This window comes from Notamacropus eugenii, chromosome 1 (assembly GCF_028372415.1).
Source record: "Notamacropus eugenii isolate mMacEug1 chromosome 1, mMacEug1.pri_v2, whole genome shotgun sequence".
Classification (NCBI taxonomy): Eukaryota; Metazoa; Chordata; class Mammalia; order Diprotodontia; family Macropodidae; genus Notamacropus; species Notamacropus eugenii.
Genome location: NC_092872.1, coordinates 545,652,902 through 545,668,824, shown reverse-complemented (window position 1 = coordinate 545,668,824; position 15,923 = coordinate 545,652,902). Strand labels below are relative to the sequence as shown.

The following is a 15,923-nucleotide window of genomic DNA, read 5'->3' as shown; positions in this document are numbered from 1 at the left end:
TGGGACTGGGGTCAGGAAGATTCATCTTCCTGAGTTCAAATCTGACCTTCTACTTAGGAGTTGTGAGACCCTAGGCAAATCACTTAACCCTGTTTTCCTGCTTTCTCCTCTGTAAAATGAGGAGTATCCAGTATCTTTGCCAAGAAAACCCCAAATGGGGTCACAAAGAATTGGACATAACGAAACAACAATACATTCTCATAAATATACATACATACATGTGCGTTAGAGTTGAGGAAAACAGACACATAGATTGGTAGTTATTGATGTGGATTCTATTCTTTTTTATTGAGTAATAATAATGCCATGCTCCCCCCATTTATTTGGTACCTTCTCATCTTTAAATATCTTAAAAGTATACATATCCTTTCATATACTCAAAATTTCATTGCTTCAAGTACCTCCTTGGTATTGTAAAGTTAGTATCATCTAGATACTCTTTCTGCCATTGTTTCTCTTTATTGCAATTTCTGCTTCCACATTCTGAACATGCGAGACTGTGACATCACAAATATGGTAGGTCTGCTGTCAATGATGAATAATATAACTTGTTCTAGAAAAGGTGATAGATTCCACTCCCTCCACACTCACCATTATTTTTTATCCATTGCCTTCACTTCAGTTTCACCTTCAAATGCTGTAAGGATGAGCTGGATATATTTGGTCTTATGCAAACTCTTTTCAAAGTGAATTGTTCACTGTACCACTTCTAGTATCTTTAGTATGTGCCTACTATATGCCAAGCATTGTGTTAGGCTTTGGGGATACAAATTTTAAATAATAAAACTACCAACTTACAAGGAGCTTATATTTTGTTATAGCAAACAATGTATACTATATATAAGTACTCATAGAGTAATACAAAATAAACACAAGGTAGTTAAGTAAAAGGTAGTGATAGAGGGAGAGAACTAGCACTTTTAACTAACGATACTGCTCTCTAACATTTTGTACATGACTATTTTTAAATTGATCAGGGCAATAGCATACATTTGTCATGGTGGTATATTTTAAGCTGATATTGTCCTTGCATATCACATTTTTTTGTTTGACTCATTTGTTACTGAAATTGTTTCCTTTCCTTTTCACATTCTCATAGTAGTATCCGCTTTTTGTTGCTTAAGTTCAACAAATCCCATAAGGAATGGTGATATTAATGTTAATTAATAATATTATTATTAATATACTATTTATATTATATTTATTAACATTATTAATATTAATATTGATATTAGTATTTATTCCTTTATCAATTTCCAATTTTGAGTTTCAATGGGCTATTTAGTCATTTTCGAGCTGTTTCATTTGTATTTTTATTTTTCTAATTTGGTGTTGAATTTGATCTTTGCTCCAACTAAATCAGTGGTGTGATTATATACAAAAAGCTGATTCCGAATGACTATCAGTAACTAATTTCCAATCTTTTTAATAGTGTTTTATTGTATATGGGAGATTTTATTCAGTGTTTACCATGTCCAGCTCTTCTCAACTCCTCTTTGAAGCATAAATAACATGCATCCTTTCTTGACCCTGAGTCTTATCTTCCAACATATTTTTTTCACCATCAATTCCTATACTTATTTTTACACTGAACTCACCATCAAAGTGCATCTGGATGTAAATTAGAAGGATTTACTATGTGCATATACTCTACCTGTTGATTCTCTATAAAATGTTGGAAAATAAGAGGTAGGTAATGAAGTTTCATGCATTGTGAGGTAACATGATCCAGGGTCTTATGACATGTTTCTTGTTGCCCTTGTGTGCATGATGAAAATATTTCTGCAAATATTAATTTAGGTGAGCCATGGTCTAGCCTTCCATTTGGCAGCTGCTGTTTTAGATTTTATAGTTCCAACTATAACCAAACTGGAGTAGTGGTATAAATCAGTTCTTCAATCAGGGTATTAACCCAAGCAGATTGGAAATGGATATCATTTAGAGTAATTAGTTAATATTTATTGATGATATAAAAACTTCAGTTTTATAGAAACTCCACCACTGCCACCATCACTACAGGTAGCTGTGGCTAGCGTTCTGAACTTGGAGTCAAGAAGACCTGAGTTTGAATTCTGCCTCTGGTACTTGCTAGTTTGTGTGATCTTGAGCAAATCACTTCATCTCCATCAGAATGTTTCCTCATCTATAAAGAATCAAAGAACCTACCTGGCTGATTATGAAGATCAAATAAGACATCACAATCCTTAAAGTTCTGGATTCATACTTGTTATTCTTATTAAAAGAAAGTTACAGGTAACAAGAAGGTCAGATTTAAGATAGGCTATAATTATTAATAATGATGATAATAATAGCTAACATTTATATGTCATCTACTATGTGCTAAGCACTTTAAAAATATTATCCCATTGATTCTCACAACAACTGTGGGAAGCAGATGCTATTGTTTTCCCAATTTACAGTTGAGAAGACACAGGTGGTAAGTGTCTGAGGTCAGATTTGAACTCAGGTCTTCCTGTTTCAAGGCCTGATGTTCTGTCCACTGCAACACTAACTGCCCTCTCTCTTCAAGGTGAAAACAAAAAAAGAATCTGAAAAGGCAGTATAAAGGTCATGACTAGTCCTTTCAACCAAACCTTCTCCAATGACAGTCTTACTATTCTAGTCACCCTCCTCTGGACCTGACCCAGCTGGACAAATAGCCTTATTATCATGTGATGCTTGGAACTGAACACAACATTCCAGATGCAATCTTAACATAGGACATTGCAGATATTATACTTCTCAATACCACCTAAGACCAAGCCAGCTTTTTAGGTTGCCATGCCATGTACTTAAGTGGACAGAGAATAGACCTGGGAATCAGAAAGATTTCAGTTCAAATCTTATCTCAATCACTTACTATGTGTGATCACTACCAAGTCACTTGGGGGTAGTTTCATCTGTAAAATAAGGGGGATGGATGTGATTCCTTCTAAGGTTCTTTCTGGCACTAAATTATGATCCTATTACACTAAATCTACTTTTTCCTCAGATAAGTAGTTCCTCTTACCCAATACAAATTGAAATCTAGGAGTAGTTTATAGGAATTTAATTTATTCTTATTAAATTTAATTTTAGATTTGATCATTCTGTCCTTTCAAGATCTTTTTGGGTGTTGACTCTACCCTGCAATATATTACATTTCCTATCAGCTTCACTCTATTCACAAAGTTGATAAACACGTCATCTATTTTCATCTAAGTTGTAGGTAAACATGTGGAAAGGCACAGTCAAGAACAGATTTTAGGTTTCCCTATGATGAGGATCCAATAATCATTATTGTTTGAGTGTGATCTGGCATATATGAAACTGAGGAACAGAAAAGTTAAATGACTTAGCAAAAGTTGTGGGTGATTTTGAACACAGCTCCTGATTCCAAATACAGTGCTTTTTCACAGTACCAAACTGCCCATCCAATGTGAGATATGTGCTGAGGTGAGGGAATATTAGGTCAGAATTCTGGATACATTTTTAGATGTGACACTTATATCAGACATTTATGCTTGTTTTTCCTTCTCATAAAATAAGGAGGGTAAAGGAGAAGAAAAGGAGGAAAAAAGGGAAGCAAAAATCTTTGAAGTGCCTCCTCTGTACCAAGCACTGTGTTTACTTTATTATCTCATTTGATCCTCACAACAATCCTGTAGAGTAGGTGTTATTATTCCCATTTTATAGTTGAAGGAACTGAGACAGACAGAGGTTAAATCGACTTGTTCAGGATCAGACAACTAGTAAGCATCTGCATCCAGATTTTGAACTCTGGTCTTCTTGACTCTACACCCAACATTTTATACACTGTGCCACTAAGCACAGAATGCTGTGATTCTTCCAGAGATTACTGTGATATAAAAACAAAAGTTTCCAATAAATAATTTAAAAAATAAGTCAGGTCAGACTAGTTGATTAAGGCAACATTGTAGACAAAGTATTCTTAAATTGTAGTAAAACATCTAAAAACTCCCACTCATATTATCCAGACAAAATGGGGACACAGGTTGGATGATGGCCTGGGTAAGTGAACTCAGAAGTGATTGAGTGACCAAGCCCAAAGGATTGTTGTTAATGGGTTGGTTTCAACTTTGAAAGGGGCCTCTCGTAGAAACCAGGCATACTGTCTTCCACCTTATGCTGTTTGACATTCCCAGCCATTTCTTGAGGTCACAGAAGCCATGCTTGTCACATTTGCAAAGCTGAGAAGTACAGGTAATAAGCTGAAGGAAAGAGTCAGTATCCAAAGAAAGATCCTGATAGGATCTAACAGTGAAACAATGGGCTAAATCTAACAGGGATCAATGTCAAGTCATTCTTGGGTTCAAACAATCAATTTCACAAGTACCAGTTGGAAGAGGTGGGGAGACATCATGAAGTCCCAAAACAAGGAAGTACAGCATGAATGAAGACAAAGCTCATGCAATTCTAGGACTGATAGAGGATGCCTCCAGAAAGAGGGAGGTGAGAGTTGTGCTCTGTTCAAATCCCCCCCTTCATTCGTATCAGATTGTATCCAGTTTGTGTTCTATTCTGGGTATCACAATGTGTAAAGGATGAGAATGAAAACTAGAGTTGAGGTCAGAAGACACAGACCTGCCACCCACTACTCAAGTGACCTTGGGTGAATCACTTCACCTTTCTAGCAGTGTGGTGCAATAGAAAGAATAGGCGGTTCAAGACCTGGGTTCAGATCCTGTTCCTGATACTTACTACATGTGTAATCTTAAGACAAGTCATTTCCTTGGGCTTCAGTTTCCCTATTTATAAAATGAAGGGGTTGGACTAGCTGGTTTCTGAGGTCCCTTTTAGCTGCATATCCAAGATTCTCAGACAAACTAGAAGGGATCCAGAGAAGAAGGTGGCCAGCTTGATGAAGAAATACATTAAAGGGTAAATTGAAGAAAGAATCTTTTGCTGTTCAGTCTAAGGAAATGTTCAATCTTTGAAGTGCTGTCATATGAAAGAGGGGGTGGCACTGTTCTACTTGGCCCCATAAAGCAGCCCCTAGGAACAATGGGTAGAAGTTGGAAAGAGTCATATTATGGTTTTACAAAAGAAACACTTTGTAAGAAATTTTGTATTCTGTCACAGAGTAGAATAGGCTGCCGCAAGAAGCAGTGAGTTCCTCCTGTACACTGTAGATCTTTACGCAGAGGCTGGATGGCCATTTGTCAGAGATGTCACGGAACAGATTCCTCTTCAGGTCCAGGCTGCATGAGATTATTTGTATGAGGTCTGTTCCAACTCAGAGGCTATGATTAAGTTTTAAACGTTTTTTGGACTAAAGATTATAGTATGCAATGAATTCTACCTCCTGTATCATCACAGTGACCATCTGGCTTTCAATGACAAACATATGTAAGCAATGTCCAGCAATGATGACTCAGTCCCAAGAGAATTGTACCTGGAATGAGCTGTTTACCCTTGAATATAAAATCATTGTCCAAATGGAATACTCTAGGCCAAGGGTGGGGAATCTGCAGTTTTGAGGCCACATGCAACCCTCTAGGTCCTCATGTCCACAATAAAAGGATGTGTTCTGTAAACTTTGGATTCAGTCGAAGGGTTGCATATGTGGCCTCTAGGTCCACATGTCAGGTTGTAAGGGAAGATGCAGAATAATTACCTATTATCTAAAACCAGCATTCAAGAATAGGTACAGGTCAAACCTTGGAAGAATCCAAATGAGACAAAAGAACTTTGCTAAATATATATGGTGACAAAAAATATGGTTAAAAGGTGGATGGATAAAATATGCCACCTTAACTCCATGATTCAAGACTGGAAAGTCTAGAATCACCTGAAAATATACTTGATAATGAGATGGACATGAGTTACCATTGTAATACTCACTGTTTATAAATGCATGGAGTACATTAATAGAATATACAATTTTGGGATTCAAGATCTATGACAAAATGATTTGTTGCAAAAATGATTTTCCTTTCAAGGAGTGCTAAATCTTCCCATTTATTATGGGATATAGTTATATAGTTATATAGGATAGTTCTCCTCAGAGAACTCTGAAAGCAATTCACAATTATTCTAGCTTAAAAGGAATTGCTATTTCTTGAGGATGGTATTGTGGTCTACTTAAAGGAGGCAAGATTCTTTAGGTTAGGTCAATGTTTACCAATATTTTCCTGTTTCTTTACTTTCTAATACCATCCTCTGATGAAAGGGGTGGTATCCTGTGTATGCGTGCATATGTGTTAGAAGGCTGGAGATGAAATTGAAGAAATTTAGGAACATTACATAAAGGCTCCTGTAAGAAACATCTCTATGTCCTACTACATAGTGAATTACTAAAAAATTAATGGGTCCTTGTAGTTCTACTATTTCAAGATCTTAAATAAACAATACACATCAGTTGGCTGTTTTTAATATTTAATACTTTGTAGAGCAAACTTGCTATTTACTAATGAACTCATTATGAGCTCACACACCCTTCTTACAAAATTTCTCCAAGTTTCCCAATATATCCTTTAAAATGATCAACTAATACCCCAGTAGCAATTCTGTTCATTTTCTGTTCATGGTAATTGGTTGAATGTACTGTACTGAAATATTTCCATTTTTGCCCGCTAGCTAAAACCACCCATTTCACACATGTGTGGCCTTCAAAATTCAGCTAGTAAAATGGAAAATGTTTTTGCATTCAATCCTTTAACCAGTGTTAACTGGTGAGTTAAAAGTGAGTGAGTGGAAGTGAGTGGAAAAGTGAGTGGAAAAGAATGACATTAAAAAAAAGACATGTACAGTTATCTTTTTTTTTCCCCAATAGCCTTAGTGAACACAATTCTACATGATGTGAATTTACTTATACAAAAGAAATATAAAAGGTGTCTTCATCCAGACCCCTTATTTGGGTCGACATGGTACTTATCTATCTAAACCTGAAGATGCATGTTTAAAAATTTTCACATCCTTTTGAAGATGATGTTCAGAGAAAGGCACTGATACTGAGATGAGATAGAGAATGAATAAAGAGGTAAAGGCTATTACATACATGTCAATGATGATTAGTAATTTCTTTGGTTAAATATATAGGTACAACAAACTTCTTTCTTCCCTCTGTAAGCTTGTGTGTAGTTTGTCTGTATATTTATCAGGCTGACAGCTAGACTGCAAATATTATTCATTTGCTAGTGCAAAGAAATAAAATTACTGTAAATTAGGACACAAAATCTGTCATTATAAATCCACTGTTTGGAAGAGAACACAGTTCAATTTGTTTCATTACACAGGATTCCTTTGAGACATAAGACCCCACGATTACTTCCTGATTTGAAAAAAAAATACCTCCAATTCAAGAAGTGTCTGTTTAAAGCTTGCTAAGTTTCTGGAACTGAGAAACTAAATTTAGAACCTGCTCAGAAGCTTTGATATTCTTGGCTCCCAAGTATGCAGCACTGTTCACACCAGTTTCCTCCAAGAAATATCGATAATTGACCATCATCCCACAGGATGAAGTAGTGCCTTTGAGGCTCAAATCTGCCAACCAATTGATTCGCCACATCACTGCCCCATTCTGCAGATGAAAGTTTGCCACTGGGTTGAGGGCATAACCACGATGTTTTTCTCCATATAAGTACCAAGCACAAAGTCTCATCAAAGGGGATTGTAACACCTTGACAAGTTTTTCAGATTTCACCCATTCATTGCTAGTTAAAAGTATCTTCAAAGTTTCGCTAATGGGGCCACCTATGATATCTGAGATTTCATTACTTTCAGAATCTGTAAAGAGTTCATTTCTCCCAAGTTCCTTAGTTTGAGTACTCAGTGTTCCAAGAAGCCATTTGGTGAATCCAGGTATAGGTGACAGACTTGAAAAAGTTTCAAGGTGAGGAAATTCCCGCTATAAATGGAAGAACAAGATACTTTTTATCTAAATGAACAAATGCATACCAATAATTTGTAATACATTTTCAGCAATTTGAACTCATTTCTTTAGGAAAAAAAAAGACTGGGTGAACATCAATATTGTTTTTTGCTAAATGAGCCTGAAGAATAGACAAGTTTCTATATAATTAGGCAGTGAGAGAGTAATACCTTTTAAGAGATGCATACTTCCATTCTTATGCATGTATTAAGAGAAATATGTTAGTATATCTGATTACAGTTTCTGAGGCACTGATGATTTTTTTTTGTTATGGATACTTCAGCTGAGGCTGTCTGTCTGTAAACCTTATTTGATAGCTATCAGAGGTTAAAAAAAAAATCATCACTTGTTGAACACTAGTACGGTGGTAAGCTTCTCCACACATGGCCTGGCCATTCATAAATCATGCAGTTTTTTTTCTGGGCCCATACTTAAAGCCTTTTCAAGTTGGTAGCTGCTGTCAAAGTCTATCTTCCACTGGCAAAATCTTCAAGAAGCCGAGGTTACTTCCATGTCACAATGGGTCACTGAAGTAAGACTAGTGGTGATAGCTATGCTAACGTGATACGTAATTCCTAAGTACAAACTCCTTATTGCCAAGCATCAAATAAATCATAATGTAACACAACAATAAAATATAGTAAGGCATTCAGTGACCAGGGAAAGCTCTTAAATGTAATTGCCACTGTTTTCTAATCAATATTAATTAAGCTCTTTTACCTCTGTCTTGGACTTTCTGTGACCAGAGGAAAAAATAGGGTATATTCATTTTTAAAAACTCTTATAAATCCTCATGCATGCTGTCTTCTTCCTTCCTGTTAGGGGGAGGGGAGGGAGAAGGCTATTTGCTTATACATTTCCTGATTTCTTCTTTATACCCAGTCATACCCACAGAAGCTACGAGATACTGCCTACCCTTTTGCCACTGCTATTACCCTACGAAAGGGAAGGGCAGAAAGAAGAAAACAAAATATTAGTAATAATGGCTAACACTATATACCACTTCATGACTTATAAAATATATTACATAACATTGTCTTATCTGATTTTCCCAACCAGCAAATAAGATAAAATACAAAGTAAACTTCTTTCATAGACAGGAAAACGGAGGTACAGAGAAGCATTGCCCCACATCATACAGCTATTAATTGTCAGAGCCAGGTCAGGATTCTTTTCACCACACCCATTCTATTGCTTGTCGTTTTTCCTATCCTGAAACATCTATCACTCCCCTTGACTCACTGTTGCCATCTACCATTACAGGGCCAAAACTCAGAACAAAATGGCCCCACTTACACACTCTCAGGAGTGGAAGATTTTTAAAATACTAGGGAATAAACAAAGTCTTTTAGATTTCTAGGTGTTTAATTACAAGTTATACTACATTTTAAAAAATCAACAAACATTTATTAAACACCTTATTCTAGATAATGATGATAAAAATATAAAAGGACATGGTTTTGGGGTTGATGGGAGAAAAGAAACGGGGAGGACAAGATACGTACATAGGTAAGTTTAAAAATGGTACTATGTGATGGAAATTTCAATTTAAAGTTACTTTTGCTGCTAGGATTACATGGTTTCCTGTGTCTATGACATATGTAGAGATAGCAAAAAGGACATTTGAAGAAAGGTATCAAGGAAGCCATTAATTTACAAGAAGTTCAAATTTACATTCTTAAATTTAAAACTAGTTTATTATAAGCTATGACTATATTTAACGATATTGTGGATATATGTCAATCAAGAGAAAATAACTATAATACCAGCATATATTTATACAATTAGTGTTTAAGGTTATAGTTTTGATCACTTTATACCCTATTCTTTTACTACTACCTCATACTGCTTGTCAGGAAGAGATCATATCACTGCATTTTGTAAGAAAATATGAAAAGCATAGATCACTTTCCTAGCAGGGAACAGTCTAAGCTACTATTTTGTTTTACTAGAAACAGTTCTTAAAAGGTTCAGTATTATTGTAGCTAACAAAATGGATTATCTCCTTTGTGAAAGAACTAAAAACATGTTATTAATTAAATAACAACTCTTCAGTTTAAAAAAAATCATTAAATCGAGTATAAGATCCTTTTAGAGAAAGGACTGCTTCATTTTTGTCCTTGCTTAGAATCTATTACAGTGCTTTGTATGCAGTAGGTACAAAATAAATGTTTTTGTTTGTTTAACTGAATTAAATGAGAAGAGTACTATGCTACTTGAACTAAATGAGAAGAGTAATTTAAAAATATAATACAAGGTCCTGGATTCTCAGAGTTTATGTGAAATAAGGAGAGATATATTACATTCACATTCACATATACAAATGACCTCTAAGGCAAGAAAGAATGCAAATCTTTAAAAATGTAAAAACAAAGTCCCATATTAAGTCTTAGGAAAGAAAGATTGTTTCCTTGGGGATGAGGGAGAGGAGTAGGAAATAGGGAAAGCCTTCACTGAAGTGAAAGGAACATGAATAAAGATTCAAAAGTATAGGATATACTTAGGGGAAAAGAAAAAGACTTATTATAAGGTATCTTGGAGAGTGTATAGTATTAGAAAAAAAAACAGGAAAGGTAGATTGGTACTGGATTTTAGGCCCTAGAATGATAGATTCAAAATGCAGACTTCATTTGTTAGGTATAGTATCATAAAACTGAAGGGACAGAAGGAACCTTAGAGATTTTCTTTATGTTGACTGGCCCCTTATGTGCTTCCTACAAATACACTCATTTTTTCTTATTATCCTTAAAGAAACGTTGACTTGATTCCATCAAACTTTCTCTCTTTTCCTGATAACTATCAAACACTCAGAAAGAATTATCTAAGTCTGCTTCTAGTCTGCCTCCATCAACACCCACTCCTCAATTCCACACAATCTGGTGTTCTGCTATGCTACTCCACTGAAACTGCTCTCTCCAATGTTACTGAAAAGTGTTTAACTGCTAAACTCAACAGCCTTTTCTTAGTCCCCACAACCTTTGATGCCTCATCAGTTTCTGACATGGCTAACTATATGCTTCTTCTGGGTGTCCTCATTTCTTGACTTCTACAATACTTCATTTTCCAGTTCTCCTCCAAAGTCTCTACCTATTTCTTAGTCTCCTTGGCTGTATTATCATCCATCTCTCTTAGCATGGGTTGTCCGTATGATCAGAGGATCATAGATTCAGAGCTAGAAGGGACACTGGAGGGCACTCAATCCAAACCTCTCATTTTAGTAATGAATAAACTGAGGCACAGAGGCTAAGAGATTTATCCAGGGTCACAGAGCTACTACGTGTCACAAATAGGATTCAAACTCAGGGCTTTCTGACTCCAAAGTTCATACTCTATGTCACCTTTTCCTCTCTTTCTCCACTCTCGTCAGTGACCTCATCTGCTTCCATGGGTTCACATGTCATAGGAATCATATATGATTCTCAAATCCACAAATCCACCATAATCTCCCTTTTGGGCTCTAATCTGACATTGCTACCTATCTGCTGAACACCTCTACTCTTGGGCATATGAAATAAGATGTTTAAAGTGGATCAGATTATCTTAATATACATTTCCCTATTTCTGTTGTGGGGACTACCATTCTCCTAGTCACTCAGGTAAAATTATCCTTGATTACCTTTGTATATTCCCTGCACTTTATCCCCTACAACCAGTGTTAACAAGTCTTGTTGATAACTAACTCCACAGCATTTCTCATTCCATCCCCTTATCTCTACTTATACAGCCAGTCACTTAATTTGGGTGCTCATCTCTCACCTGGACAATTTTAATAGATTCCTAATAGTCCCCCTGAATCAAGTCTCTTCCCTCCAAATCCATCATGCACGCAGACATCAAAATATATTTCCTAGGACCTAGATCTAACTACAGAACTCCACTGATTAAACAAAAAACCCTCCAGTTATTCCTTAATTTTTTAAATAAAATTAAAATTTCTCATCCTGTCATACATATACAATCTTGCTTCTATCTACTAGCTATCCTTATTTCATACTACTCCCTTTTACATTCTCCATTCTCCAACCAATCAGCATTGTTTCCTTTAGCTGTGTATAAAAGCCTATTATCCATGCCCAGAATGCTCTCCTTCCACATTTCTAATAGTCAGAATCTTCATTAAAAGCTAGCTCAGTTGCCATTTCTTCCATGAAGATTTCCCTGATATGTCGGTGCTCTTTCATCGAATGATCTTGTATAATATTTATCTATCCATATGTGTAAGTTCTTTGAAGGGAATTATTATTTTGTTTTGTCTCTATATAACTAGCACCTAGCACAATACCTTCCATATAATGATGCTTAATAAGTGTTTCTTGAACTGAACAGAAATAAGTCTATACCTTGAAAGAATGGTTAGGGAATAGAGATAAGCGTTTGGAAATTTTTGCGTGGAGGTAATAACTGAAACCATGAATTAGAATGAAAAACAAAAGCAAAATATTTACTAAGGAGTCATAAATCCAGAAAATATGAAGGAGATAGCTATCCTTCTAATACCCAGTAGTGTCATGAAGGAAATATCTATTGCTAATATACCAAGAAGTGACATGGATCCTAGGATTCCTTTAAAAATATGGACCAAGTGCTTAGGAAGACTTTGCAGAGTGTTAGTAAGCAAAGGAAATTTTGAATTTACTCCTTGCTCTATAATACCTTATGAAATCAAAAGACACATATGAAAAGTTAAGTGACAACATAAGTAAATGGTAAATATGATTTTTTTTTTGTGGATGGTAAAGGACAAGGGGGAAAATCCAGTTGACTTGGGTATCTGAAAACTTAAAAAAGGTAGGAACTGATCTGAGTTAAAGGGTAGATAGGAGAGAAGGAGACAGAAAGAAGGAGGAGGAATACCATAAAAATCAGATTTTGGTTGAGTGATCAGCCCCATTCTTTAGTGAGGTGAGTACCTCAGAGATTTGGTCTTGGTCCTACATTGTTCAACATTTTTTTAAAAAGTGCCTTAGGTGACGATTTATATGGTATGCTTATCAGATCTGCAGAAGACACAAAGTTCAGTAGGACAAACCAAGTTAGAGGATAGAAAAAATGGGAAACCTGTTGTAGCATCAAGATGGTGAGTTTAGGCTGAAATATGTTGAGTTTAATGTGGAAGCAGCACATTTGAATGGAACGGTCTAGACAAGACAGGACTTGGGGTGGAAAGTCAGAACCATAGATATGCAATTGGATTTCATCCAAATAGAAATGGATAGCTAAAGCTATAGTGGATAAATTTTTCAACGAGCAGTGAGAGCTTAATATTACTCAAATTTTCATATTTTAGTTAGCTAACAAGTTACAAAGTAATATATCATAGAAATTTGATGAAAGAATAAAGCTAAGCTGTTCACTGGTTAGTAGTCTGAACCTATGGATCACTCTGAGATTGATAGAGACATATATAATAACTTAAATACACATATAAAAATACAAACAAAAACCACTCAGTGAAGATGAGGACACTCAAAACAACATGATCATATTTGCCATACATACCTGCAGTTCCTTAACAACTCGTTTTATAAGGAAACTTCCCAACTCAACACCTTGTAGGCCTTGCTGGGCCAAACTGATGGAATAGAAAATTGCAGTGACAATTTTGTTTTTATCTTCTATTTCCGGAGGAGAAAACTCTTTCACTATTGCCTGAAAAAGACATGTACAATGTTTTTATGAATATGATTAAATTGATATACATATAAAATTATAATCCTTTAATTTTGGGCTGCAAAACAAAACACCTACAAAATGGGAAGTGAATGAAACATGAAAATTACATCTGTAAAGTAAGCAGATTTACAGACAGAAAATGTTCCCTGTCCTCAGTGAAGCAATGAGAGACAGGAGAAAGATTACTGAAGTGGGAATCCAAGAACTGGGTTTTAGTCTTATAGTTTTACCAGTAAAATACTTCCACAATCTGAGGATTGGTTTCCTCAGATGAGGGTGTCGGATTAAATGAACTTCTATAACTCTAAATCCCATGATCTAAAATCTAGTTCTAAGTTTTTGTATCTTTACAGAGGAGTTTCATAACTTCCTTGAGTTTTCTGCTCTAATGTTTACACATTATTTTTTTTTATTCCATCCTAAATAAAACAAATTGCTTTGTTGTAACTTATTTTTCTCTCTCTAGATCTCTTTGGAGATAGAAGACTAGCTAGCAACTTTCCCACAAAATCTTAAGAAAGTACATTGGATCCTTACTCTTCTCTTTTCTAATCCAAATAGCTCTAGGTTTATTTTCTACTTATCTCCAGATATTTTAAAATCACTTTTCAAATGTGAAAATTTAAACGAGAAATACTTGTAAATGTAAATCTAAGTGTTGATAAATGTTTTTGATGCTAATGAATATTAAGTCTAGCTGAAGGTAATCTCAAATTATCTTTGAGACCTTGAGATCCTACTCCTTACTTATTAAAAGATTATTCCTACTAAAACATTTCAATATTATACAAATAAGTAACAGCACTATACTTCTAATTTGATTTATTGATTCAATATTCATCCATTTACCTACTTTCCCAAAACAATATGCTATGCACTAGGGAAAATATAAAGACATAATATACCTTCATGGAGCTTACAATCTAGCGAGGGACACATTCAAAAACACATATTTCAGAATAAAATATAAGAAAATGAGAGACAGAAAGTGCTTCCTTGGAAGGAAAAGAAAGACCATTTCTGATTATGGGATGGAGGGGGTATCAAATCAGGAAAAACTTCATGGAAAAAGCAGCACATGTGGCAGGACCCTGAAGGATAAACAGGATTTACGATTATTAGGAGAAGGGAAGAGAGACAGAAGGTATCATTCCAACATTGGCACAGGGCAGGTAGGTAGGAAAGTGCTGAGTGTGTACATGGAATGTACTCTAGTTTGCTTGTGACTATTATTACCAAGATACTTTCTGTCCTTTCTCTAACCAGTTTGTTCCAATATGTATTTCTGTAGATTTTTTGTTAAGTGTTTAACACTCAGTGAAGCTTTGTCAAATGTCTTGCTGAAATATAAGTATGCCAGAATCCTCCTGGTCTAGAAGGAATCCTGGGTCAAGTCCTAGCCCTCACACTGTAAGTGACCTTTACTAGCACTTCCCCAAGAAGTTTTTTAATCTGTAAAGTGAGGAGGTTGAATTTGATTATCTAGAAGGTCCCTTTCCACTTGTGACACTTCCTCCATCTACTAGTCTAGTAATCCTATCTACACTTAGCTACTTCAGAGCAGGGACTATCTTCTGATTTTCCTTATTGACTGACCTGTCAAACTTGTTCTTAATGAACCCATGATGTTTCATAATGATCACCAATTCCCTAAGTGTTCACAAACTATCCACCTAATAAACTATTCTAGAATTTCCCCATGTAATGGTAACTTAAATAGGAAGATCTTTCACATTCATTAATAGGCCCATGTGACCTGCCTGGGTCACATGGAAGTCTGTATCACATGAAGCTTGTGGTGGGAGGAGCTTGTTGTATGGGTAGAAGAGGTGGAGCTAGAGCAGAGCTGAGAGGAAATTTGGTGAGAGCAGTCAGAGCTAGGAAGGATGCAGGCTGCTGACTAGCATGAGTGAAAGGGTTTGTGATTTTGTTTAAAGGACCTGGTTTGTGGGAAGCCCAACAGGGAGAAGGCTTGGGGAAGGTATTGTTCTCTGCATTGTTATTATGTATAGATTTTTGTTGCTGTGATGGATTTGGCTTTCTGGAATCTGAATAAATATTTTGGTTCTGTCTTCCACATGGAGAGTCTGTGGTCTTTCGCAATTCAGAATTATGCAAGGATATTAATGGCTGCATATTGTGTTGGTGCTACATTCCAGAAACTCAAACTCAGTGATTTATACTTTAAAGGATCTATATTATTCCTTTTTCATAACTGCTGCCCGTCTAATTATTCATCTATTCTTATTGATATTTTCAAAGATCACCAACACCAGGTTGGTAATCTGAAAATTTTTTCAGAGCTAGGTGATCTGTCCTTAGTAAAAAGCACCTAGCTAGCCTTAAGATTCCCTTATATGAGTTTCAGTACTCGGAT

At 35.7% G+C, this 15,923-nt stretch overlaps 1 protein-coding gene across 1 annotated transcript in view; it reads right to left on the bottom strand.

Moving 5' to 3' along the window:
• Positions 1-6,361: 6,361 nt before the first annotated feature.
• MLYCD (malonyl-CoA decarboxylase) overlaps positions 6,362-15,923 on the bottom strand; it is a 31,195-nt gene continuing 21,633 nt past the window's right edge. The window contains exons 4-5 of the mRNA XM_072634212.1: positions 13,373-13,522; positions 6,362-7,849 (exon numbers count right to left, since the gene is read on the bottom strand). Coding sequence (XP_072490313.1) covers positions 7,316-7,849; positions 13,373-13,522 — 684 coding nt within the window. The 3' untranslated portion in view covers positions 6,362-7,315. The remainder of the gene's footprint in view (positions 7,850-13,372; positions 13,523-15,923) is intronic.